Raw genomic sequence first — 26,271 nt, 5'->3', positions numbered from 1 at the left:
GTTGCATAAGATGCCTCAGCCTTAATCGTTGATACTCTATTTTTGCTGCCTTGACTTCCAATGCTGATTTCTTAGGTAATTCAGTAAATTTGATGATGATGATGATGATGCAAATATAATGTTTCATGTGTATTCATTTCATGCAAACAGGGGAGAAGAAATGTTTGAATTCCGAGCTATGGCATGCATGTGCAGGCCCTCTGGTGTCTCTGCCTCCTGTTGGAAGCCGTGTGGTCTACTTTCCTCAGGGTCATAGCGAGCAGGTTAGTGCAAGTCTTAATTATTATTATTATTTGATAGCTAGATATATGTTATCTACATACTTATAAATAAAAAACAGAGGAAAATTACAATAGAATTATATCAAGCTAACATTGCTGTTGTTATCATCATAATCATCTTTGATAGTTTAGTATATCTTATTTAAATACACTGGAGTACTTATGAAAAAGGAGGAAAATACACTACAAGTTTATCAAGCTCAAGAAGTGTTTGTTCAATATATAATATAGACACTGCTTAGTGCAGCCATCCAATCATACAATGATCTCAAAAATAATTGTTTGCTACAACATGAATGAAGATAAAAAAAAAAGGTGTACTTTTTTGGGCTAAAACTTAACAGGACACTGAGGAACTAGTGGACTAAACAATAGGATTTGTACAAAAGGAAGCCACAAATAGCTTTTGTCTTGCTATTCGCACTTGATAACAATGGAGGAGGCATTTTAAGTAGTATGTCCAATTGAGGAAGAATTGCAAAGGAGGTAATTTTCAAAGTCATAATCAAGTAATATTCAAAATAGGTAATTACAAAGAAGAAGAATATACCCATTCCTCATATGCTTTCCCCATCACCCTCTTCCTTCCCCTCCTATCTCTCTCTCTCTCTTTCTCCCCCCCCCCCCCACCCCCCCACCCCAAGAAAAAAAGAAAAAGAAAAAGAAAAACCAAGGGGGTGTTTGGTACATGCACTTAAAAACTGAAAACATGTGTTTGAAAACATGTGTGGAAATATGTGTGGGTGAAAAAGTGTAGAAATACGTGTAATGTTGTTTAAAAATTGAAAACATGTGTTTGAGTGGGTGTACCAAACGGGGCCCAAATGTTGTGTAAATGAAATTTTTAGTTATTGTCTAATTTGAAGCTATTGCCTTATGTGCCATTGTCTTGCTGACTATTGTATCATATAAAACAATTGAATATAAATGTTGTTGCTTGAATAGCTGAAGCTCCTAGCTTGAAGATATCTCTTAAATTATGCCATTATTTCTTAATCCCAAATTTTCCATATTCGGTAATTTGTTATCCTCAATGTTACATGTGCAGGTTGCTGCTTCAACCAATAAGGAAGTGGATGCACATATTCCCAATTACCCTAACCTGCCCCCACAACTTATTTGTCAGCTTCACAATGTGACCATGCATGTATGTCTAGATCTGTTTAGTTACATCTGCTTTAAACATTGTGTTGGCTGCTCCAACTATTAAATCTTGTGATGTTACAGGCGGATGTGGAGACAGACGAAGTATATGCTCAAATGACCTTGCAACCGCTGAGTCCGGTACTTTGCTTTGCTGCGCTTGGAGTTTTGAGATTGCTATTATTTTTTAAGTTTCCTGGGATAACATAAACTATTTTGTAGCAAGAGCAAAAGGATGTATATCTACTGCCTGCAGAATTGGGTACTCCCAGCAAACAGCCAACCAACTATTTCTGTAAAACATTAACTGCAAGTGATACTAGCACTCATGGAGGATTCTCTGTTCCTCGAAGGGCAGCTGAAAAAGTTTTTCCTCCTCTTGTACGTGACATGTGATTTAAGTAATTAACCATGGTCTGATTTTCATGAACAGTTATATTTTTTTTTCCTTCCTCTTATTAATTATCTTTTTTATAAATTTTTCCTCCAGGACTACTCGCAGCAGCCTCCAGCTCAAGAATTAATTGCTAGGGATCTTCATGATAATGAATGGAAATTCAGACATATATTTCGAGGTAGTTTCCCACAATGCCCTTGTTCAAAACTCCATTTCCTTAGCCATGAAATATAAAATGTTGAAACTTACTTTGTTTTCTATCATGGCACTTTTTTATTGTTTATTCTGCTTCCTTCAGCATTCGGTTTGCCTAGTTTACATGATATCATTGTTCTAGCTTTGCAAGTGAGTAATATTAGTGAGCTTGATGTTCCATTAATTTGTGTTTTGAATTTTTAACAAAAAATTTACATAGAATACTTGACTCACTTGAGCAATATATATGTGGTCTTGTATTTCCTACCATGTTAATTTCTCTTTGGGATTTGAATTTACAATGTAACAACCTCTCTAGTTGGATGTTATGCATTAATGCCGCTGTTGTTTTACTTGTATACATGCTGTGTTCATTTGTAGTTTGGCTATATTGGCCTGTTCAGATTGGTTCAAGTTTGTGTTTTATGTTTTTTATGGCGACACTGTTGTCCTTCTCAAGTTAGGAAGGTCATACTCTTGGATTAGTGAAATCCTAGCTAACCTTTGGTGTCTTAGCTAGAATCCTAGTTGCATTGTCTGTTTGAAGACATAATGATTGTATGATTGTTGGGTAGAGAATTGTGTGATTGTTTGTGGATGTGATGCGTAACATGTTTCAATGTGGTTGATATAGGAATTTGTCCAGTGTGGTGGCTGTGGACTGAGTTGTTTAGAATATAGAACTGGGTGATGGTGTAGGAAAACTTTCACAAATGTTGGTTTTTGGCCAGTGGTTGCTGCAATTGGGATTTAGACATGTTAGTAGCCTCAAATTGAAAGGAAGAATCTCAATCTCTCTCTCTCTCTCACACACAAAAATATGCACAAGATTTCTGACTTTGTTATCAAAACCCTTACACCCACACACAGTCGATAGTCCATCCACCAAACTCCCAATCACCAAGACACTATAATTTATAAGAAAATACTTTGGAGAGAGAAATCAATTTATTTTTCTTGGGTTTTTTAAATAAAAGTTGAGAACGTATGTTTGTAGCTGATAGCTACATTTGGGGTTTGTTTTATGTTTCTTGGTGATGGTGACTAGGGTTCATGACAGTCTTGAAGCAGTGTGGTTGCTAGGCAAGATCAAATGAATTTTTTATTGATTCTGTTCGTTCTAGCTTACAGAATGTGACAAAAGGACTAATTGGTTATAAACCTATCCTTATGGGCTTCTAACTTCAAGGGTAAAATTGCATTTTTGGTCCACTAAATATGGGGCGTGTTAAGTGTGTAGGACTTGGTTCTTTAAATTTTTAAAAGGTGAAAATACCATTTTAGTGCCTACATTTTCTGGTTATGGTCAATTTGGTCTTTACATTTTGGTGACAGTCAATTTGGTCCATGTTATTTCAACATGCAGTCAATTTGGTCTCTACTATTAACTTACTAATGGAAAATGCTTACGTGGCTAACGGCATGCTTAGTTGGCACACTTAAAGTTGATGTGGCTATTAAAATAATAGAAAAAATTTAATTGGCATTAAATAATTCTATGTCATCATTTAATATTAATAAAAAAAAAAAACTTAATTTTTTTTCTTTTAATTTTTCCTGCACTTTCTTATTATCCAAACAGAACTAATTCATTTTCTTGCATGTATTCTGCAGATTCAATAATCACACAGATTTTTACAAAAACGACATAAATTCCAATGCCACCATAATTAACCATTTCCAAAATCACAACTTTATTGCATAATTAGGAATTAGTATTCGTGCATAACCCATATCCAATGATCACATCAAATTTAAAACAAGAACAAGTCCAGAATTTTCCAAATCCTCATCAATGAGGTGGTACTCGTGCATGACCCATTTGGTATGAACGCCAGGAGGAGCACGACCACTGTGGTAAACAAGGGTGTTCTTCATCCAATGCAAAAATTGTGACGTCCTTCCCAGTATTCTTCCAATACCCCTTTACAGCGGCCTGATTCGTCCTTACTCACCCCCAATCCTAGAAACACTAGAGATTTTAGTGGACTCACCCTCACATTGAAGAGAGAAATGGGATAGATTGGGTTTAAGAGAGTGGGGTTGGCTGTGAGAAATGAGAGAACTACCACTTGGACTGGTGGTGGTGATGAGCGGCGATGATGAATGCTCGGCCATGTTCAGTTGGAGGACAGAGAGAGGGTGGAGAAAACATAGAGAGTTAAGACTGAGAGAAACAGAGATAGATTGCAGAGAAAACATTTGTGTTTTTGTGTTTGATTGCTAAGAAAGTGCAAGAGAATTTATGAATGTTCCTATTTATATTTTTTTTTCTATCTTAAAAATTGAAAATTTAAAGAATTTTTTGTTTTAAAATTTTTATTCATTTTAAATGCTGACTTGGAATTATTTAATGTCATCAAAATTTATTCTTATTATTTTAATAGCCACATCAACTTCAATGTGCCAACTGTCCATGCTGTTAGCCAGGTAGACATTTTCTGTTAGTGAGTTGATGGTAGGGACTAAATTGATTGCAAGTTGAAAATAACATAGACCAAATTGACTGCTACCATAATATAGAGACCAAATTGACTGTGATTCCAGAATCAGGCCGCCCACCATCGAAAGAAAAAGAGAAAAGCTTTGCATCAATACGAAAAGAACTTTTCCTGCTCCCATGATCAGAAAAAGATGTAGAAGATTTGGTGGTAATTTTAGGTAGTGTAATCATGGGTAAGGGTGGAGGTTTATACGCAGAAGGTTTGATGGGTTGTGAAGGTGAGGGGTGTGATGGTGGGGCTGAGTTGGGTGGGATGGGGGGGGGGTAACAAAAGGGGTACGGTGGACAACCAAAAGATGGGAATGGAGGTGGTAACAAAAAGGGATATGGAGAGATAGAAGGAATATGTGGGGCTGGCGGTGCTAGGAATGGGAAAAGAGTAGGATTTGGGGATGGCTGGGGGTGAGGGAGAGGGTGGGGATGAAGATGGGGGAGGGGTGGAGGAGACACCATCTCACACCACGACCATTAGCAACAATGAGCTTTGTATTTAATAAAGCAGATAGACATATCTCAATAAAAATAAAAAAACTCAGTTTTATACTTAGTAGTTAATTAGATTGTTAGTACTTTTATTTAATCTCCTAGAGTCAGGGGTGTTTTCTGTAATTCAATAATTGTGAATTTCCAAGTAATTAGAGTTTGTGTCAGTTAGAATTAAGGTTTAGTAGTCTATATAACTACAATAATCTACTTCTAAGGAGATTGATTATTTTGATGATGAATAAAACTTCTCTTGAAATTCTTCGAGATATATATATATATATAGTGCTGACTCCAACCAAGCCCAAGTGTTGACTTCTAAAAGTTTTTTTTTTTTTTTGCTTACTGCCTACTCCAAATAAGCCTAGGTGCTAACTCCTAGGTTACCTTTTTATTATTATTTTATTTTATTGTTCTTTAATTTTTGTGTTGCATTGTTTCTGTTTGTCCTGCATCATTAATACACCTACATAATGCAAATATGAAATGCCAGTCCAAATTAAAAATAGAACAGCTCTTACTCCAATCAAACCCTCCCCCAATCAAAGCCTCACCAGCTAAATCCTGGGTTGCACCGACACGCCATTTTTGGCATCGTGTCGGTGTCCGACACGTATCGGACACCGGAACCGGTACGATTCGCCGGACTCCGGTGTCCAAGCAGTGTTTTTTTTTTTTCTTTTTTTTTTTTTTTTTTTTTCGCTTCTCCGACACGGCTCCGACGCGGCGCCGACACATCCGACACGCCAGCAGTGGAAAAAAAAAAGAAAAAAGAGAAGAAAATCACAGATTCTCAAGTCAGACCGAAACCCACATCTCAGATTCTCAATTTCTCACTTCTCAACCCACCCACCCTCCCTCTGACCTCTGCTCGCTGCCGCTGCCGTTGCCCTCTGTCCATCGCCGGAGCTAGATCGGGCCGATCGGCGAGCTCCATAGACGTCGCCGCCGTGCCCAGTCCCTCCCGATCTCTCTCTCTCTCTCGGCGTGGACATCAGGTACCCGACCTCCATAAACGTCCCGTCTCTCTCTCTGTTGTTGTTTTTTTTTTTTTTTCTTTTCTTTTCTTTTAGATATTTGGCCGGTGACGTTTGGGTCATTGGGTGAATGGGTTAGTTATAAATAGTCACTTATTATAAGTGACTATTTATAAGCACAACGTGCTTGTGCTTTTGCTTTTGTTTTTTTTTTTTTTTTTTAAATCCCACTCTCACTGTCACTTTGTGAGAGTGGGATATAATGTAATGTTATTATTGTCATTATGTGCCAAATATAATGTTGTTAATTGTTATAATATAATATTGTTATTTCTATAGTTTTATTAATTTATTAAAGTTAAACTTAAATATTATAGATGATTTTACTAAAATGAATACTGAAAGTATAAATTGAAAATGAATATGATAGCTTTTGAATGTAGCTTATTTAAACTTTTGGTTTGTACTTTAAACATTTTATGTGTATTATTGTACTACTTTGAGTGTTAGTTTACTTATTTGTAGTTCTTAGATAATTTAAATTCTAGACATAAACGTATTTTATGTCTAAAAATATGCCTAAATATAAAATTTAATTAATTATTTAATTGCCGTGTCCATGCCGTGTCGTGTCCTTGTTTTTCAAAAATTGCCATATCGCCGTATCAGTGTCCGTGTCGTGTCCGTGTCCGTGTCCGTGTCCGTGCATCATAGGCTAAATCACCCTTCAAAATCAAACCCCAAGCTTCCATACTCAAACAATAGAACAATTATCATCAACCACTCAGAATATTGAGCCTGCTTAACCAAGTTTCTCATGACACCACCTCAAGCCACTGTTGAGCCCATTCCCACCACCACCAATTGGCTGATCTGCAACATAAGTTGCTGGGAGATGTTGTTGGTGGATGACTTCAGTGAAGGGAAAGAGAGGTATAACTTAGGATAGATGAGGGAGAAAAAGAAATAGAGTGGAAAGAAAAAGAAGTGAGTGTCATGGTGGATATGTAGTAGTGTTATTAAAATGCGATGTTTTGACATACACGTTAAGTAAATGGTGATAGGGAAAAGTGGAAAGGGGGTGGATTAAAACCTCCCAAAAATCAGGTTTTAGTCGAAACTCTTTAAAGTTTAGTGTTCAATTTTAACCCACCCTCAAACTGTATGGTTTAAAAGGTATTGCCCCCCTCCCACTGTTTTCATCATCTTTTGTTTTTATTTTTAAATCACCACGGCAGAAGGGTCGGAGCTGTTCTTATTGTTGATTTTTATTGTACAAGACTTAGGGTCTGTTCGGTTGGAGGAGTGGAAAAGTGGGAGGATGAAAAATTGTGGGAAGATGAAAAATATTTAGTTTTTCCTCTTGTGTGTCCGGTTGGAGGGGTGGAAAAGTGGGAGGGTGGAAAATGTAATTTATATAAATTGACTATTATACTCTTGTTACATAATATATAAGAAATAGATTTATTTGTATTCATTACATAATATAAAATTTATCGCATCATATATATAAATTTATATTATTATTTTTATTATTATAATGTAAAAATTAGATTAGGTCACGTTGAAAAAAAAAAGTTCAGGTAATGTTGAAAAAAAAAAAAAAACAACGTTCAGTAATGTTGAAGAAGAAAAAGAAAAAGAAAAAGAAAAGTCCAATAACGTTGAAAAAAAAAAGAAAAAGAAAAAAAGAACGTTCAGGTGGGATGGGGGCTTTTTAGTAAAAGCCCCCATCCCAAAGTTTTCTCCCCACCATTTTCCTCCCAATTTGGGAGGAAAATATTTGTGGGCCCGGGAGGAAAATTTTCCGCCCGGTTTTCCATCCTCCCTTTGTTTTCTCTCCAAACGAACAGTGGAAAATGCCTATTTTCCTCCCTTTATTTTCCATTCTCCCTATTTTTACTCCAAATGGACGGCCTTATATATGAATGAGCCAGTGCTAGAGGCTCAATGTGTTGGGAGGTTGCTCAGCTCTATTTTTTTGCTTGGCTTGGTCATAGGACAATGACTTAAAAACTGAATGATCAACTATTACATTATAGTCTATCAGGGAAGTTTGCATTCTCTGCCTAAATAAATATAACAACTGGTCATGAAGTTCTAAATGTACAAATCTGGCTTCTAATTAGTCCTGAATTGTTCACTTTCACAGGCCAGCCCAAGAGGCATCTTCTTACCACAGGATGGAGTGTCTTTGTGAGTGCAAAGAGGCTTGTTGCTGGTGATTCTGTCCTTTTCATATGGTAGAAATGTTCTTATTCTCCATTCATTTGTTTTTGTGTTTATTTTTTCCCTGGTAATTTAGACCTTTGTTAAGTCAAACACTATGAGGTTGTTCAAGACCTGTGCAGTCCTTGCCAATTATTATTCCTACTGGATGGAATGATGCTGGTTATGGAATCTATATTTTAATGCTAGCAAAAAGTCATTCGTTCAGTTTAGAAGAGAATGTAAATAGTTCTTTTTTTTGGACAAGTAACAAAGTTTTATTAATGAAAAAAAGGATCCCAAGTACACAGGGGGTATACTTTGGGAACCTTACAGTCAATCACACAAATTACAATGCTCAATCAAATCTAACATAGAAACACAAGAAAAAGATTGTAATGCTGTAGTCTAATCAAACAAAGAATGAAAGAAAAGTTACTTAAGCTTGAGAATAGACTGTTCACATCCCTCAAAAACTTCTAGAATTCCTTTCCTGCCTAAGACGCCTCATTAAGAATGTGGCACAATCTTCGAAGTGTGAGGTTTCAATGATTATCAAGTTGACCATGCCAAGATGCTAATACATCCAGGACCCTCTGTGGCATAATCCATTGAACTTCAGACACGCCTCATAATCTATTGGACAATAAATAAGATGGTCCACAAACTCCCCCCTCTGTTTACACATAAATCACCAGTCTAAAACAATAATGTCCCTCTTCTGTAAATTATTTGTAGATAGGATCTTCCCTAAAGCAGCAATCCAGGAAAAGAATGCAACCCTAGGAGGAACCTTTGATCTCCAACTAATTTTCCAAGGGAATGACATGGTATGAGACAGATAATGAATGGTAGGATCCTCCTACCTCAAATCTGCGACCCTTTGTTGGTTTTCCCCACTTTCTCTCACAGAATAAAAAGTCCATAAGAACAGACAAAGGCTCCAATTCCCAATCTTGAACCAGTCGTGAAAAATGAACGTCACAGTGAAGAACTCCATTACAGAATTGCATAAGATCATTTTCAATATTGCATAAGATCCGCTATGGAAGAGTCTTTATCTTGATTAATACCAAACAACTTTGGAAAGGCCTCTTTAAGTGAAGAGTCACCGCACCACAAATCATGCCAAAACTTCACTCTAGTACAATCACTCATGTCAAACTAAAGAAATATGGAAAAGGGCCTCCACTCTGAAAGGGCCTGATACAACTTTAGTGCATAATCCCCCCAACCACTCCCATATTTAACCTCAATGATCCTCCCCCAAAGTAACTCGCTCAGTTCCATATCTCCACAACCACTTCCTTAATATTGCTTTGATTAAACCTCCTCAAATTCCTGATACCCAAATCCCCATCCTGTAAAGGAGCACAACTCTGAGACCAGTTAATCAAACGAAACTTGGGCTCCTCACCTAGTCCACTCCACAAAAAAATCTTTGTAGCTTTTCAATATGACTAGCCACCTTCATTGGGATAAGAAAAAGAGAGAGGAAGTAAGTAGGCAAGCTTGAAAGTGTACTCCTAATTAATGTAACTTTACCTCCCTTTGTTAAAGCTTACACCCCGCCAATTGCTGCTCCATCTTCTTAAGAATTGGATTCCAAATAGTCTTCTAAAATTTGCCACCCAAAATACTTCATTGGAACTGTTGACTGTTTACAACCCAAGGGGATAGCCACTAATGCCTCAATGTTGCTTATGTCCCTGTCTGAAACCATCTCTGACTTGCCGAAGTTAACCTTCAATCTCGATTACCAATTCGTTAGGTCTTTCTTGTAAGGATGTTTTTGTTTGGACCTGCCAAATGATTGGTCACTGCATTTGAACTACATGTGTGGTGCACCCAATGAGGCCAGCTTCCCTCAATGTCCCATTTTTATTCTATTGATACTGCAAAGTAATCATAAGTTGAAATTCCTTATACATGTTCAATTCTATCAGGAATGAAAAAAATCAACTGCTCCTGGGCATCCGCCGAGCAAATCGTCCACAGACTGTCATGCCTTCCTCAGTTTTGTCAAGTGATAGTATGCACATTGGTCTTCTTGCTGCTGCAGCTCATGCGGCTGCCACGAATAGCCGCTTTACCGTATTTTATAACCCAAGGTGGGGTATCTTCTAGTGTTACAATTTAAATATGTTATCACATACAATTAATTGATGTTCATTGCCTTAATTGCAGGGCTAGTCCATCAGAATTTGTCATACCATTGGCCAAGTATGTTAAAGCAGTCTATCACACGCGGATTTCTGTGGGCATGCGATTTAGAATGCTGTTTGAAACAGAAGAGTCAAGTGTCAGACGGTATGTCCCATTTCTGTTTGCAAATCTTCATTATGCTTATTGGTAATTTTAATTCAAGTTAGCCTTCGTATTAATGTTTAACCAAAAAAGTTTGCCTTCGTTTAGACTGTAATGTAGCAAAGATGTTAATGCATTCAGAAAGTAGTGCGAGGCACTGCATCCAATAATATGAGTGCTCTACTTTTTTGAACCTCTCTTTGTATTGTGAGAGGCATTGATTCCAATAATCTAAGCATTGTACATACTTTTTTTTATCTCCGTTTTTGAGTTGCTGTGGCCTCTGTTTCATGGTTTCATTATCCTAATCAGTTTCCTTTACTTCTCCCATGGTAGATAAAGTCTAGGAAATATTCCCTTTAGATGACAGGGTAAACAAAGAAGCTTCTTGATGTTACAGGAACTTATAATCAGTGTTCTTCCATGCTAGTGAAAAATTGATAGCCAGTGATTAGTAATGGGATTCCTTTTCTGTGGGCAAAAAACTAGCTAATTTATTTTGGAATGGTTTTTTATATACTGTACAGTAAAATTTTATTCTCTCATCAGAACAGCTGTGATAAGTATGCTTTTGTTTTTTGTTTGTTTGTTTAATAAACCTTTTTTGAAGCATAAATATCTAGTTAAACTTGGGCTTTCCAAGTATGAGTAACTTGTTCCTATGCTGGGGAATGGAGAATTGATTTTTATCAAATTTCTAATTACCAATTACCTTCCAATATTTTCATACAATTGGTCATATTATTGGTATAGTACAGTTGTATGTAGCATGTTTTTAGTTCCAGTTAGTTCTTCCTTTTGTTTTAATGCATGTTACACATACCAATCCAATAATCCTATTTGTGTTTTAATGCATGTTACACGGATACCAATCTGATTCATTGTTCATCTAATTTATTGTTTAGCAGTGCTAGTAGTAAACTCTTGTTTGAGAGTTCAGTAAGACTTTTTAGTTGTCTTCTGTTGAATAATGTAATGCTGTGGTGTGCTGTTGCAATATTATTAGTTTTCTTCCCCCTTTCAATTTTCTTATTTTTCTTTCCTTTCAATACAATTGTTAATGTTACCGGTAGATGCTTTCACTCACTGTAGTATCATTCAGTTCAGAATTTTATATAAGATTATAATTTCCATTTATATGAACAAAGTAAATGTCATTGGATATTACTGGATTGCTTTTTTATTATTTTCATCATTGTTATTTTCTTTCATTTCATTAATTGCATGTACTCTGAAGTTCTAATTGCAAATGTAACTAGGTAGGTACTTTTGCTCACCTAAGTATATTTTTGTCCAGATACATGGGTACTATTACTGGAATCAGTGATTTAGATCCAGTTCGCTGGCAGAGTTCACATTGGCGCTCTGTGAAGGTTAGTTGAGAGAATTTGGTGATTTGGATGCCCCATAACTATGACATTCTGCTATTATAATTTGCTGAGATTTTGCTCAAAATTTGATCCTGTTATCAACTATGTAGTATGTGCTGTCTGAAATGTTGTTCTACTGTGCAGGTTGGATGGGATGAATCTACTGCAGGGGAGAGGCAGCCAAGAGTCTCCTTGTGGGAGATTGAGCCATTAACAACATTTCCAATGTATCCATCCACATTTCCCCTGAGATTGAAGCGACCATGGCCATCAGGACTACCCTCTTTTCATGGTATGACTGGTTTACCTACATGAGACAAAAGACACATGGTATTTTTTTGACTTGTATTCGTACCTTCTTCCCTGAATATTTTGAGTATGTTTACTTCCAGGTCTAAAAGATGGTGATATAAGCATCAGTTCCCCTCTGATGTGGCTGCAAGGTGGGCTTGGAGATCAGGGAATTCAATCTTTGAACTTCCAGGGGTTTGGGGTTACGCCCTGGATGCAGCCAAGGTTTGATTCATCTATATCAGGTCCCCAACCCGATGTATACCAAGCGATGGCAGCTGCTGCACTTCAGGAAATGAGGACAGTGGATCCTTCCAAATGTTCTTCTCAATCTCTTCTGCAGCTCCATCAATCTCAAAACGTTTCCAATGGGCCTAATTTGATTCAGAGGCAGATGTTACAGCAGCCCCAATCTCAAAATTCCTTTCTTCAGAGCTTTCAAGAAAATCAGTTGCCCACTCAAGCTCAGCTTCTGCAACAACAATTGCAGCGTTACCAACCATATAATAATCAGCGGCAGCAGCAGCAGCAACAGCTTCAACAGTCCCAGCAACTACACCGTTTGTCTGTCCAGCAGCAGATCCCAAATGTGATTTCTGCTATATCTAATTTTGCATCAGCCACCCAGTCACAGACTCCATCTCTGCAGTCCATTCCTTCACAGTGCCAGCAGCAGTGCTTTTCTGACCCTGTTGGGAACCCTATATCCACATCTGATGTTTCCCCTATACACAGTGTATTAGGTTCATTATCCCAAGATGGAGCATCCTACTTACATAATTTGAATGGATCCAACCCTGCAATAGCTTCTTCCTCCATGTTACCTAAGCAAATCGCAGTTGAACCTCAGCTTCGATCTGGTGCTGCTCAGTGTGTACTGCCCCAAGTGGAACAATTGGGAACAACACAGTCAAACGTCTCTGAGCTTTCCATTTTGCCTCCATTTCCTGGGAGGGAGTACTCTGGATACCAAGGTGCTACTGATCCACAGACCAATCTTTTGTTTGGGGTCAACATTGATTCCTCATCTCTTATGCTGCAGAATGGGATGGCAAACCTGAGAGAAATTGGCAGTGAAAGTGATTCTTTGTCTATGACATTTTCTACTTCAAATTTTACAAGTGCTACAGGCACTGACTTTCCACTAAATTCGGATATTACAACTTCAAGTTGTGTAGATGAATCAGGTTTTTTGCAGTCTTCCGAAAATGTGGATCAAGTAAATCCACCAACCAGAACCTTTGTGAAGGTAACAGGAATTTTATTGTCTTTTTGCATGCATTCGTCTTAGTGTATTATTGGAATGGTCATGTGTCTGGGAGTTTTTCTGTTGGTAGTGGGGCCATGTTTGGTGTACTTAATAGTCTCCTAGCTGTGGAAGTCCTTGCAGATGCATGTTATATGGCAATATTTCCCCTTTAATCTCTCTTCTGGGCGTGTCACCTTCAGAAGATTTTCATCAGGGTTGCCTATTATTTGAGACATTGATTTGACTTCTTTGCAAGTACTAAAAAAATAATAAATGATCTGCTTGCTTCATCCATACAATTTTTTTGGAAGACGTTACCTTTACCTAGGCTGAGATAAATATAAACGATATTTTCTTCTGAAACTAAGTTCTTTACTTTTGACTGAAAACTGTAATTATTTCTTGATGTGCATAATTTACTTCCAAGTGGATGATTGTCTATGCTTTCACTTATTGATTTAATTTATTTATTGTTCAAATTACAGTGGCTGTTACTTGTTATTGTGTTTCTATTATTTTAAGACACCAGGTTTTTGTTTGTTCATAATTGGTCTTATTTTGACAGATTCACAAGTCAGGGTCCTTTGGGAGGTCACTGGATATTTCCAAGTTCAGCAGCTATGATGAGCTGCGCAGTGAGCTCGCTCATATGTTTGGCCTTGAAGGCCAATTAGAGGACCCACAGAGATCAGGCTGGCAGCTTGTATTTGTTGACCGGGAGAATGATGTTCTTCTCCTGGGTGATGACCCTTGGCAGTAAGTTGTGAATTATATTTTCTTCTATTAGTTGGGATCGTACTATAGAGCTACTACTTTTTCATTCCTAATTTCTAAGGTTTTCCTGCATCTTTTTTAACTATTTATTGTGACATATATTAGTTGTTGACTGATTCTGGTGCTGGCACCAATTATAGGATATAGAAGGGAGTAAGGACAGCTTACATAGGGAATTATTGGTTTCTAGCTCTCCTTTGGTTTCTCTTTTTATGATTTTTGACCAATCAAATATAGTTCATGATTGGGTGCATGTTTTTTTTTTACTATTAGGAGCTAGTTTATGAGTCTAATATTGATGTAATTAATTACGTTGCTGAAGAGTGTGAAGGAGAGCGCAACTATCTAGGGTGTGGTAGGGCCACACCATTTCAAGATGAGTGCCCAGAGGGTGTTTAGAAACACTTTTGACTAGTGTATTCAGGTGTGCCTTAGCTCAGCCCAAAGTGAGTGATGTTTGGCAGAGTGAGTGCAATTTTCCATACCTGGAGCCAGGGATTGCAAAGTCATCTGGTAGTGGGAGTTGGAATAACATGGTCTCTTCAAGTGTAATTTCTTTCCTAGAATTGAAACCAGTCTCCCATCCTAGCTTGTTGAAGGTTTCTTAGGTAGAAAGGGCATCCATTGCCATCAAAGAGAGGTATCTTGTCCTTGTTTTGTTCCTCTCTTACAAGGAAAAATATGGTGTGATATAATCCTAATGGTCATGGGATGTATCATCTTAGGTAGACCTTGGTTTTATGATTTAGATGTCACTATTTTTGGTTGTTTGAACTCATGTTCTATTGAAAAGGCTAAACATTATAAGCTGAAGAGAGTTCAAAAAGACGATGAATGAAGATTCCATTTCCACTGCTAGCCCAATTTGCGCATGATCTTCCTACCACTAGGTCTATAGGTATGAAGTCATTTGAAGGCATACATGGTCAAAACCTGAAGAAGCCTTTAGATTTTCTCCTAATATCATGAGAACAAGAGTCACTAGGAGCATCTGCATGTCATGTTCATGCATTACATCATGTGGTCAGCAAAAAAATTTAAGCAAGTATGATCACTATAAAATTCATGCTAATTCACATAGAGAACTTATAGTTGGGGTTATGTCGTGGTTTAATTAGGCCTGAGTGGGTTTCCCCCAGAGCCGTTTGGAATTGCTAGCCTAAAGTATTGGATTGTTCAGACCGAATTTCTCTGTCATTGATATTCTGCCTGAATATGGTATGAGTTCTACTTTTGATATAGAGGATCCCTTTGCTCATGAAGGTACAATAGTCATTCTAGAAGACCCTTCCTTTACCATTGGCAACCTTATCCTTGACATTGTACCATTAAACCGTATGGTCCATACTCTCTAGCACATGAAGAATCTATTGATGCTGTTTTGGTTGAGCAGATTATTTTCGCCAAGGATGGAGGTGCTCAATGTTTATTGGTGTGTTGGAGAGGACGATTAGAGTTGGACTGTACTTGGATTGCTAGCGATGAGTTGTAACCATGGTTTTAAAAACTAGACCAGTCAAAGAACCGGAAGAGGGAGTGGTTGGTTTTCTGTTTTGGACTAGGTTTGGATCGATGGTTGAACTAGTGACTTCATAAATAATTTAATTAATTATAAAATTATAAAAATAAATAATTAAATATATTATAAGTTTTATAATTAATAATAATAAATATATTTAATTAAAAAATATATAATAATTTTTTTTTTTTAAAATTATGTAAGATTTTAGATCTTAATTCTTATATTTAGAAAGTAAATATAACAATATGTAACTAAAGTACCAAAAATATTAATATTACAAAGATACGACTGCGTTTATTGCAGTGCATTTGCAAAGTTCAAACTCTTTTTTGGTAAATTACAAATTTCAAACTCAATACCGTTCTTGTTTTGGTTTAATGTCATGTTTTTGGTAGTGTGAAGGCAAAATTCCTTGGAGCATTTAGTTTTGGCGGTTTTAAAAAAAAAAAAGGAAAGTAATGACGGTTTTGAAGGAAAATAATGCATTGCGGGCTATAGAAATATTTGCATTTACTACTTGTGGAAGTCAAGTGATGGATAAGGAAGGTGTTGGGATGGAAAAACAATTAAATAGAGTGGAGGTGGGACGTTGGAGGAAAATGAGGAATTGACTCCCAAAAGTTCAAAAGCTTTTTGGTGGTAGTCATTCTTTATGTCAGCAATTATTTTTGTTTTTGGCTTTTAATGCATTGATGTGATTTCTTAATAAATATAAAATAATAAATGTTGTGGGGGTAGTACCCCATTTTACTTTTTCTTAGCTTTGACTGCATTAATGCTATCGTATTGATGAGAAATTTTGTCAAATACCACGTTTTTGCATCAAAAAGCTTGTAAAAAAACTAGTCTAACCGGTCTGATTTCTGGTTCAGCCGGTCAAAGTGCTTGTTTCTGGTTTTTTTGGTATTTCCGGTTTTTAGCGAGAACCAGATCGGATTTAGGTCTGGTTCTTGATTGAACTGGTTGAATCGGATGGTCTGGTCCAGTTTTTAAAACCATGGTTGTAATGGCTTGACCTTGGCATGATGGAGCACTACTAGAGTTATCACAAGTCACACTTGATGGGTTGAGTTCATCCTAACCCAAGAGAGTTGGTGTAGATGCCAGACCTGTGGATGATGGCGGATTGATGGGCATTTATAAAGCTAGGATTAGTTTTGATGGATTTTATTTAATTTTTTTGAATTTTGGTTTCATTTTCAAATTTAATATACTGTATATTGTTTCTTTACTTATTTGTTGTAACATTTTAAAATAATTCGGCCCCTTAGAACAGGTTAATGATTTGAGGCCTGGCTACCTCGGATTAGTCACAAAATTTGAGGCCTGGCTACCTCGGATTAGTCACAAAATTGTGGTTTTTACTTTGTTGATATGGGAGGTTCCATTTTCTTTTTCGTTGAGTCCAAGACCTTTGAGTTCTCTGTTGAGGAGGGAGGAACTTATTATATGTTACGCATTTTTGAGAGAAATCGAGATTCTCTCCGATTAGTTTTCATGGGCAAAGAGGGTGCAAAACGTTTGCTAACTATTGTGGAGGATCTCATGTCTAATGTAACTACTGGAAATTTTGGACGAACCTTTAGAGAGGGTGACAAAGTATTTATCTTGCAATTAGGTTCCAATTCCCATGGCAGATTTTTTATGATCTCGGAACTTGTCCATGGCCGGCGGAAAGGCTTTATCGTGGTGCCAGAAGGTAAATTGGGTAGTGGGTGGAGAGGGTTTGGACTACACTTGCGGAAAGTCATTATTCCTGAGGCGAAAGTCAGCACACAACCACAAGCTGTCTTGAAACAGACAGTGGAGAAGTCCAAGTCTCTCTTGATGGCAACGGCGGAGACTGATCGGAGAGGGGATGGTGGTAGCAAGAAAGGAAAGTCATTAATGTCAAATTTTCAAAATTCAAACACAACAAACTTGCGCAATCATACCCATGATACTCGTGAATTGAATGCCGAAAAAGAACATGCGAGGTCTGAGGCTAAATTTCCATTTGAAATTCAAGATATCGCTGGTAGAGCTGTATCGCTAGAGATTTCCATGAGATTGGAGTGTGGGCCGGATGGTAGATGGAAGGTTCAGTGGTCCAATGTTCAGGAGGTTGTAAAGCCCAAACCTTCAATTAAGCCTATAGCTCCCTTCAAACCAAAGCCCAAGCCCAAACCCATACTAGTCTGGCGGCCCAAACCGATACAAACCCATTTTCGTTCTTTATCAACTGGCAAGACTCAAAACTTTGGGAGTTCTTTACCATCGGTCTCGGTAAGTTATGAGCGAGATCCCCGAAGCAGTAATGCAGTGGTTGCGAAGCCGACTCACCCTCAAGTCGATCCTTGTAGCTCTCTGACGATAGCCCAGTCATTGAAGCTCGCCGATGACGTCGATATTGATGCCGATATTGGGATTCTTGGCTCCGACGGGGCCGATACTGAGTCTCTTGGCTCCGATGAGCAAGCAACCACCTCTGATGGCGAAGATAATTTGCAGCGGGACATCCGATTGTTACTTCAGGAGCATTTCGGCAATGTTATCAAGAAATGGGGAATTCAGACCAGTGGGTGCTTGAATTGAGAGACGGAAGGAGAGTGGCGGTTCCGATACAAATTTCTCTGCCACAGAGTGAAGTCACAGAGGTTCTAGAAGTGCAAAAACAGTTGGCTTTGGTTCCATTGAAGTGTTCAGACTCTTTGGAGGTGTCATCAGCTCAGTTTGAAGGGGATGAAGTACTTGTGGAGGACTGGGTTTCGGACACATATTCGGAGGTTGCTGAGTTACCTAACGAAGGGGGTTTGTCACCTATAGCGGTGGAACCGTTGGCCTTTTCTCTACCATTGGGCATGGAAGGACAGGAAATTGTGGGTTTGGAGAGTCCAGTAAAGAAGGAATCTTACTCTGACTGGTTTCAAAGTAAATTCAATGGGTTTGATAACTTCCTGGGCGTATCATTAAAAGGTTTGGAAAATCAAGCAACAAATTTCTTGCTAGCTGTTGAGGTTGAATTGCAACGTAGGGCTGCTTTGGAGATTAAAGCACGTGATTTGAATTGTTCTGGAGTGAGAGGTATCAGAGAGCTAAAAGGTCTATTCAGTTCAATTAATTATGGTTCTACTTCTTCTAGGCGGAATGGTACTAGTAGGGTGCGGGCACTATCTGTTTCTAAATGAAGTTGAAGATAATTTCTTGGAATGTCAGAGGATTGAATGGGGTTGAGAAGAGGCTTCAGATTCGTAATTTATTGCGTTCATGGAGGGCTGATATAGTATGTTTGCAGGAGACCAAACTTGAGTGGATCACTAGAGGAATTGTTCGAAGTATATGGGGTTGCCCATATGTAGATTGGCTTTACTTGGGTTCTGAAGGTGCTTCTGGGGGTATTGTTTTGATGTGGGATCGAAGGGTGGTGTAAAAAGTAGAGGAAGCAGTGGGGCATTTTTCTGTTTCGTGTAAATTTAAAAATGTTGGGGATCAATTTGAGTGGGCGTTTACAGGTGTCTATGGGCTAATTTAAATAAGAGGCGGAGGAAAATGTGGGAGGAGTTGGCAGGGCTGATTAGTTGGTGGGATGTGCCATGGTGTCTAGGAGGCGACTTCAATATAATCCGCTTCCCTTCGGAAAGATTAGGGGCTGCAAGCTGTACTCGGGCTATGTATGAGTTTTCAGATTTTATCTCTCTCCATGGGTTGATGGATATAGCTATGGATGGGGGCCTTTATACTTGGTTCAATACTTCCTCTGCTTCTAGAATAGACCGATTTCTTTTCTCTCCACTTTTGACAGATCACTTCACTTTGTTCTCCCAAAAAAGGCTTTCAAGAGTACTTTCAGATCATTTTCCAATTTTGTTGGAGGGGGGAAGTCATCGAAGAGGTAAAACCCCTTTTCGTTTTGAGAATATGTGGTTGAAGCTGGAGAATTTTGTTGACAAAGTGAAGGCTTGGTGGGCATCTTACTTGTTCCAAGGCAATCAAAGTTTTATACTAGCTAAGAGGTTGGCAGCTTTGAAATTGGATCTAAAAAAGTGGAACGAAGAGGAGTTTGGTAATGTCACTATTAAGAAACAGCATCTATGGAACAAATTGAATGATTTGGATGTTAGAGAAGAGATTCAGCCTTTAACAGCTGAGGAAAAGTTAGAACAAACTAATCTCTGTACGAATATTGAAAAGCTCACTCTCTTAGAAGAGATTAGTTGGAGGCAGAAGTCTAGGATGTTGCACTTGAGGGAGGGGGACGCAAATACCAAATTTTTCCATAGAATGGCTAATTCCCATAGAAGAAATAATGGCATTGAGAGCCTTATGGTAGATGGAAATTTGTCTTCCGATCAAGGCATGATTGTTGATTGTATTACTCAATTCTATAAGAAACTATACTCTGAGGAGCAAGTTGATAGACCTTTTCTAGAAGTATTGGTATTTCCAAGGATATCCAGTGATAATGCAGATTGGTTAGATAGACCCTTTGATGAGGCATAAATTTTTGAGGTCATAAAGAATTTTAATGGTGACAAATCGCCTGGTCCAGATGAGTTTCCTATGGCTTTCTTCCAAGCTTGTTGGGGAATTCTCAAACCTGATCTCATGGCTGTTTTTAATCATTTTTATGTTAAAGGTCAGTTTGAGAAGAGTTTGAATGCAACATTCATCACTCTCATCCCTAAAAAAAATGCAGCAATTGAAGTTAAAGATTTTCGCCCCATTAGTCTTGTTGGGGGGGTTTATAAAATCATTGCTAAGGTCTTAGCCAATAGGCTTCGCACAGTCATGGAAGATATAATTTCAGCCTCACAAAATGCTTTTGTGAGAAACAGGCAGATTCTTGACCCTGTACTTATTGCTAATGAGAGCCTTGACAGTAGATTGAAATCTGATTTGCCAGGACTACTTTGCAAATTAGACGTTGAGAAGGCCTTTGATCATGTAAACTGGAGATTTCTATGCAGCTGTTAGAAAAGGGTGGTTTCTCTGCTAAATGGCGCCAGTGGATTTTCTTTTGTATATCTACAGTTCGTTTCTCTATTCTGATAAATGGCTCTCCTTGTGGGTTTTTTGAGAGTTCCAGGGGGTTACGACAAGGTGACCCATTATCCCCTTTGTTATTTGTATTGGTTATGAAAGCCCTTGGGAGGATGTTGGAAAAGGCTGCCCATGATGGTCACATGTCAGGCTTTAGTGTGGGTTGTGTAGAGGGAAGATCATTGGTGGTGTCTCACCTTCTCTTTGTGGACGATACTTTGATTTTTTGTGGTGCTGATTTGGACCAGGTTCTGTTTCTCCATATGATCCTCATTTGGTTCGAGGTGGTTTCTGGCCTAAAGATTAATTTGGGCAAGTCAGAGTTGGTTCCTGTTGGTATGGTGCATAATTTGGACTTATTGTTGACTGTTCTTGGCTGTAAACAAGGTACTCTTCCAATGAAGTATTTGGGTCTTCCTTTAGCAGCTAAATGCAAGGATAAGGCAATCTGGAACCCAATTCTGGAAAAGATAGAACGGAGATTAGCAGGATGGAAACGTCTGTACTTATCCAAGGGAGGTAGAGTCACTTTAATTAAAAGCACTCTATCTAATTTACCTACTTATTTCCTATCTCTATTCCCTATTTCTGTTGCTGTGGCTAACCGAATTGAGAAACTACAGAGAAATTTCTTATGGGGTGGCATTAGAGATGAACCAAAATTCCATTTAGTTAAATGGGCTACTGTATGCAGTCCCATTGCTTCGGGGGGCCTTGAGATAAGGAAGATAAGACTTTTTAATGAAACTTTGCTTGGAAAGTGACTATGGAGATTTGGGATGGAGAGGACTGCCTTTTGGAGGCAAGTGATAGAGGTGAAATATGGCTGTGAAGGGGGTGGCTGGTGTACTAGGCCTGTTAATGGTCCATATGGTGTGGGTTTGTGGAAAAATATTCGTCAGGGATGGCCTTCTTTTTCTTGCCACATTCTATATGATGTTGGGGATGGGTCAAAAGTGAAATTCTGGCAAGACCATTGGTGTGGTGAGACTTCCCTTGCAGTCAGTTATCCGGAATTGTATAGATTTTGCAGTGACAAGGAGGCTAGTGTGGCTGAGCTTATGAAGCTTGATAATGGAGTCCTCTTTTGGGATGTAAGTTTCTTTAGGGGTGTGCATGCTCGGGAATCAAAGGCATTGGCTGGTTTTATGGATACCATTTATGGTGCTTCGGTGAAAGGATTTGGTGAGGATAAGATGTGCTGGAAACTTGATAGAGAGAAGGGTTTTCTAGTTAAGGATTATTATAGTCTCTTAGTGGGCTCTAATGATTGTTGCTTTCCTTGGAAGTGTATTTGGAAACAGAAAATTCCTTCTCGAGTTGCTTTCTTTGTTTGGACTGCTGCTTTGGGGAATTGCTTAACGATTGACAATTTACGAAAAAGGAAGATTTTGATATTGGATTGGTGTTACATGTGCAAGTGCAATGGTGAATCGGTTGATCATCTTTTTCTCCATTGTCTGGTTGCAATGGATATGTGGGCAATGGTGTTTGGATTGTTTGGAGTTAGCTGGGTGATGCCACAATCTGTAGTGGGGCTATTAGCATGTTGGCAAGACAGATTTGGTTGTCATCGAAATGGGCATATATGGATGATTGTTCCACATTGCTTATTGTGGTGTCTTTGGAGAGAGAGAAATAGCAGGTGCTTTGAAGATAAGGAGAGATCAATTTCAGACTTGAAGCTATTTTTCTTTAGAACCCTTAGAGATTGGTTGACTGCATTGCGGAACCAATCATTTTTATCTTTTCTTGATTTCTTAGATTCTTGTAATTTTGTTCTTGATTGTTTAACCCTTGTACACTCCCTGTGTACTAGGGTGTTTCATTTTTTGATATCAATATACATTTTACTTATCAAAAAAAAAATGTTATATTGGAAAATTTCCATTAGCTCGGTGTTGATTCCAAGTAGCCTTAGGATGTCAATCTTAGGGCTTCTAGCAACTCTAGGTGGTGAAGGGTTGTTTTTGTTTTCCTACTCTTGCAACCCACGTGTTACATCAGACAACTTCAACTAAACCATTGAGACTTCTATGTATTCAAATATTTGATAATTCCTCTCTCCATAGCATCCACATCAACCATAATGTGGCTAGATTCCAAACAAATGAAGAGTTTTTACCAAACTAATTTCTCCAACCAATTAACACACTAACGACGCTCAACATCACACATTGAATTCTAAACACATGGAAGACGAATACTAGCAAATCATGTGCCACGTCATAGTGCAACCTATGGCTCAGTCTCTCCATTTCTACGCATTCTGCACCATTCAGCTGTACTATAACCTTTATTCATAAGATTGTCACAAGTTAGGATCTTTCCCAAGCTGTTGTTTGCACAAATAATGCAACATCTTTTGAAGTTTTGGCTCGCCATATGGTTTCCCAAGGGAAAAACATGTCATTAGAGTGCTGAAAAAACTTTATTTATTTATTTATTTTTTTGATAAGTAAGAAGAGAATATTATTAAAAAGAGAAGCAAGAACAATACAAAGAGTTCACGGTAGTGAACAAAGGAAAAGGAAACAAAAAGACTTAAGCAACCCCTAATCTATTCTAATAGAAGAAAGAAAATCCGTAAGGGTAGAACAATCCGAGAAACCCCAACATCGAGACCAATCGAAGAGAGTCCGCTGGCAAGACTCTAATAATTGAACCACTGTTTTCCCCTCTTCCTCAAAAGACCGCCGATTCCGTTTAGTCCAAATAGTCCACATTAAACAACCTGGGACCAAATTCCAAACATCAGAACTATGCTTCCCAAGCCAATGATACCAACTAAAAAAAAGTCCACAATTGAACTAGGCATGACCCAATTGATCCCAAACAACTGAATCATATACATCCACAAAGAATGAGCTATCGGACAAAAAAGTAACTAGTGGTTCACAGATTCCGCATTACAGCAACACATACAACAACGATTTGCCAAATGACGACCACGAAGCACAAGGTTATCCAAGGTTAGAATTTGACCATGAGCTGTTGTCCACATGAAAAAAGCCACCCATTTAGGAACTTTAACTTTCCAAATGCCCTTCCAAGGAAAAGTGGAAGGAGCTACATTTCGAATCTTATGATAAAGAGACCGAGTATCAAACTTTCCACTTCTATTAAGATCCCAACTAAGCCTATCACGCCCTCCACCCCTAGGAGTTCGGGTTTGGATGAAATGAAGAAGGGAGTAGGAAGCCGCTAACTCCCAATCATTGAATTCCCTATAAATTCTTAAACTCCACACTCTGTCATTATCATCCTTAGGAGGGCTTAACACCTTCGAAATATAGGCCTCCTTATTGGCTGAACACATAAATAGCTGAGGATAAAGAAATTTAAGAGGAACATCTCCAGTCCACTTATCATGCCACAAAAGGATACGAGAACCATCCCCTATCACAAAAGAGACATGCTTTGAGAAAGTTTCCCACCCTTCACTAATACTTCGCCATAACCCACAGCCATGAGCCCTACGACAAGCCCTAGTGCACCAACCCCCTTTTCCCTCCCCTTATTTCATGGCAATAACCCTTTGCCACAGATGAGTGGTTTCATGGCCATACCTCCAAAGCCATTTCCCTAATAGGGCCAGATTAAAAGACACCAAATTCCGAATTCCCAAACCACCAAACTCACGCGGTAAACAAACCTTTTCCCAAGCCACCAAAGGTTTGAAACTCTCAGCTGATGAACCCCACAAGAAATTCCTCTGAATTCGTTCCAATCTAGTCGCCATAGCTTTAGGGATAGAAAAAAGGGATAGAAAAAGGGATAGGTAATAAATTGGAAGGCTTGAAAGGGTACTTTTCAACAAGGTGAGTCTACCACCCTTTGACAAATAAAGCCGCTTCCAGCCTGAAAGCTTCTTCTCCATCCTTTCAAGGATCGCATTCCAAAGAGATGCTGTTTTATATGAAGTTCCCAATGGCATACCCAAGTAAGTCATAGGCAAACTGCCCACCCTACATTGAAGAATATTAGCTAAAGATTGAATGTTACGCACCTCCCCAATAGGGACAATTTCACTTTTCCCCACATTCACCTTCAAATCAGTAAAAGCTTGAAAACAAGTTAAAACCAGCCTAATAGTAAGAATCTACTCTCTAGAGGCCTCACAGAAAAGAATGGTATCATCAGCAAATAAAAGGTGTGAAACATGGATACCGGTAGAATTAATAGGACCCGCTTGAAAGCCCTGAATGAAACCACCTTCCTCAGTTTTCTTTAGGAGACGACTTAAAACCTCCATGATCAAAAGAAAGAGAAGGGGAGACAAATGATCACCTTGTCTGAGACCTCTAGAGCTACCAAAAAAACCAACAGGAGATCCATTAACCAAAACTGAGAAGCGAGTGGTAGAGACACAAGTCTTTAACCATCTCCTCCATTTGTCCCCAAAACCCATCCTCTCCAACAAATAAAACAAGGTGTCTCAACTCACATGATCATACGCTTTCTCAATGTCTAACTTACACATCACCCTTGGAGTACGACACTTCAGTCCACTGTCTAAACATTCATTAGCAATAAGCACTGAATCCAAAATTTGTTTGCCACCCACAAAAGCATTCTGTGACTCCGAGATAAGATTATCTAGCACCCGCCTCAATTTGTTTGCTAAAAACCTTAGACAAAAGCTTATACACACTGCCCACTAAGCTGATAGGCCTAAAATCTTTGATATTCAAAGCATTATTTTTCTTGGGAATCAGGGATAGAAAAGTAGCATTCAGAGACCGTTCAAACTCTGAGCTCCTATGGAAATGATCAAAAAAGGCCATGACATCAATTTCCACTACACTCCAGCATTTTTGAAAAAATGCCATAGTGAAACCATCGGGACCTGGGGCTTTATCCCCCTCCATCTCTTGAAGAACCTTCATCACTTCCTCAGAAAAATCCCTCTCTAAATCAAGCCGCTCATCCTCCTCAATACTAGCAAACTCTAATCCATCCATAGAAGGGCGCCAAGTATCTGACTCAGTGTACAAATTCTGATAAAAATGGACCACCTTCGACCGTACCTCTTTCTCATCCTCATAGAGAACACCATCCACCTCTATACCCCTAATATGATTAGTTCTTCTATGGGAGTTTGCAACCCGATGAAAAAAGCGAGTATTATTATCCCCCTCCTTCACAAATAACTTCACAAATAACATCCAGGACCTTTGTCTCCAAGAAATCTCCTCCAAAGAGGCAAGATGTGCAATCTCACCTTTAATCTGAATGCGACGAGTTTGGTCTTCCTGAGAAAGACCTGACAAGTCCTCCCTAGCATCCAAACCCAACAAATCAGATAAAAGACAGTTCTTCCTAAAGGCCAAATCCCCAAATTCCTCGTTATTCCACTTTTTCAAGGCTTCTTTAAGAGCTTTTAATTTACGAGCTGGAATAAAGCTAGGGGAACCCGAAAAGCAATACCCATTCCACCATTGACGATCCCTCTCTACAAAACCCTCTTCTTTCAACCACATATTCTCAAACTTAAAGGCACGCTGACCTTTACTAACACTACCAGCCACCACCAAAAGAGGGCAATGATC

General features: G+C 38.5%; 1 protein-coding gene across 1 annotated transcript in view; it reads left to right on the top strand.

The window, feature by feature from the left end:
• Positions 1-26,271, top strand: part of LOC142615887 (auxin response factor 6-like) — a 35,652-nt gene that overhangs the window by 924 nt on the left and 8,457 nt on the right. Inside the window, exons 2-13 of the mRNA XM_075788804.1 lie at positions 151-263; positions 1,330-1,428; positions 1,509-1,565; positions 1,647-1,805; positions 1,915-1,999; positions 8,132-8,222; positions 10,134-10,298; positions 10,375-10,497; positions 11,792-11,867; positions 12,009-12,156; positions 12,257-13,404; positions 13,970-14,160. Of these exons, the coding sequence (XP_075644919.1) occupies positions 151-263; positions 1,330-1,428; positions 1,509-1,565; positions 1,647-1,805; positions 1,915-1,999; positions 8,132-8,222; positions 10,134-10,298; positions 10,375-10,497; positions 11,792-11,867; positions 12,009-12,156; positions 12,257-13,404; positions 13,970-14,160 (2,455 nt within the window). The remainder of the gene's footprint in view (positions 1-150; positions 264-1,329; positions 1,429-1,508; positions 1,566-1,646; positions 1,806-1,914; positions 2,000-8,131; positions 8,223-10,133; positions 10,299-10,374; positions 10,498-11,791; positions 11,868-12,008; positions 12,157-12,256; positions 13,405-13,969; positions 14,161-26,271) is intronic.

The sequence above is a fragment of the Castanea sativa genome, chromosome 11 (genome assembly GCF_040712315.1).
Source record: "Castanea sativa cultivar Marrone di Chiusa Pesio chromosome 11, ASM4071231v1".
Lineage (NCBI taxonomy): Eukaryota > Viridiplantae > Streptophyta > Magnoliopsida > Fagales > Fagaceae > Castanea > Castanea sativa.
Note: the sequence above shows the minus strand (reverse complement) of the source record. Positions and strands in the feature narration are given on the sequence as shown.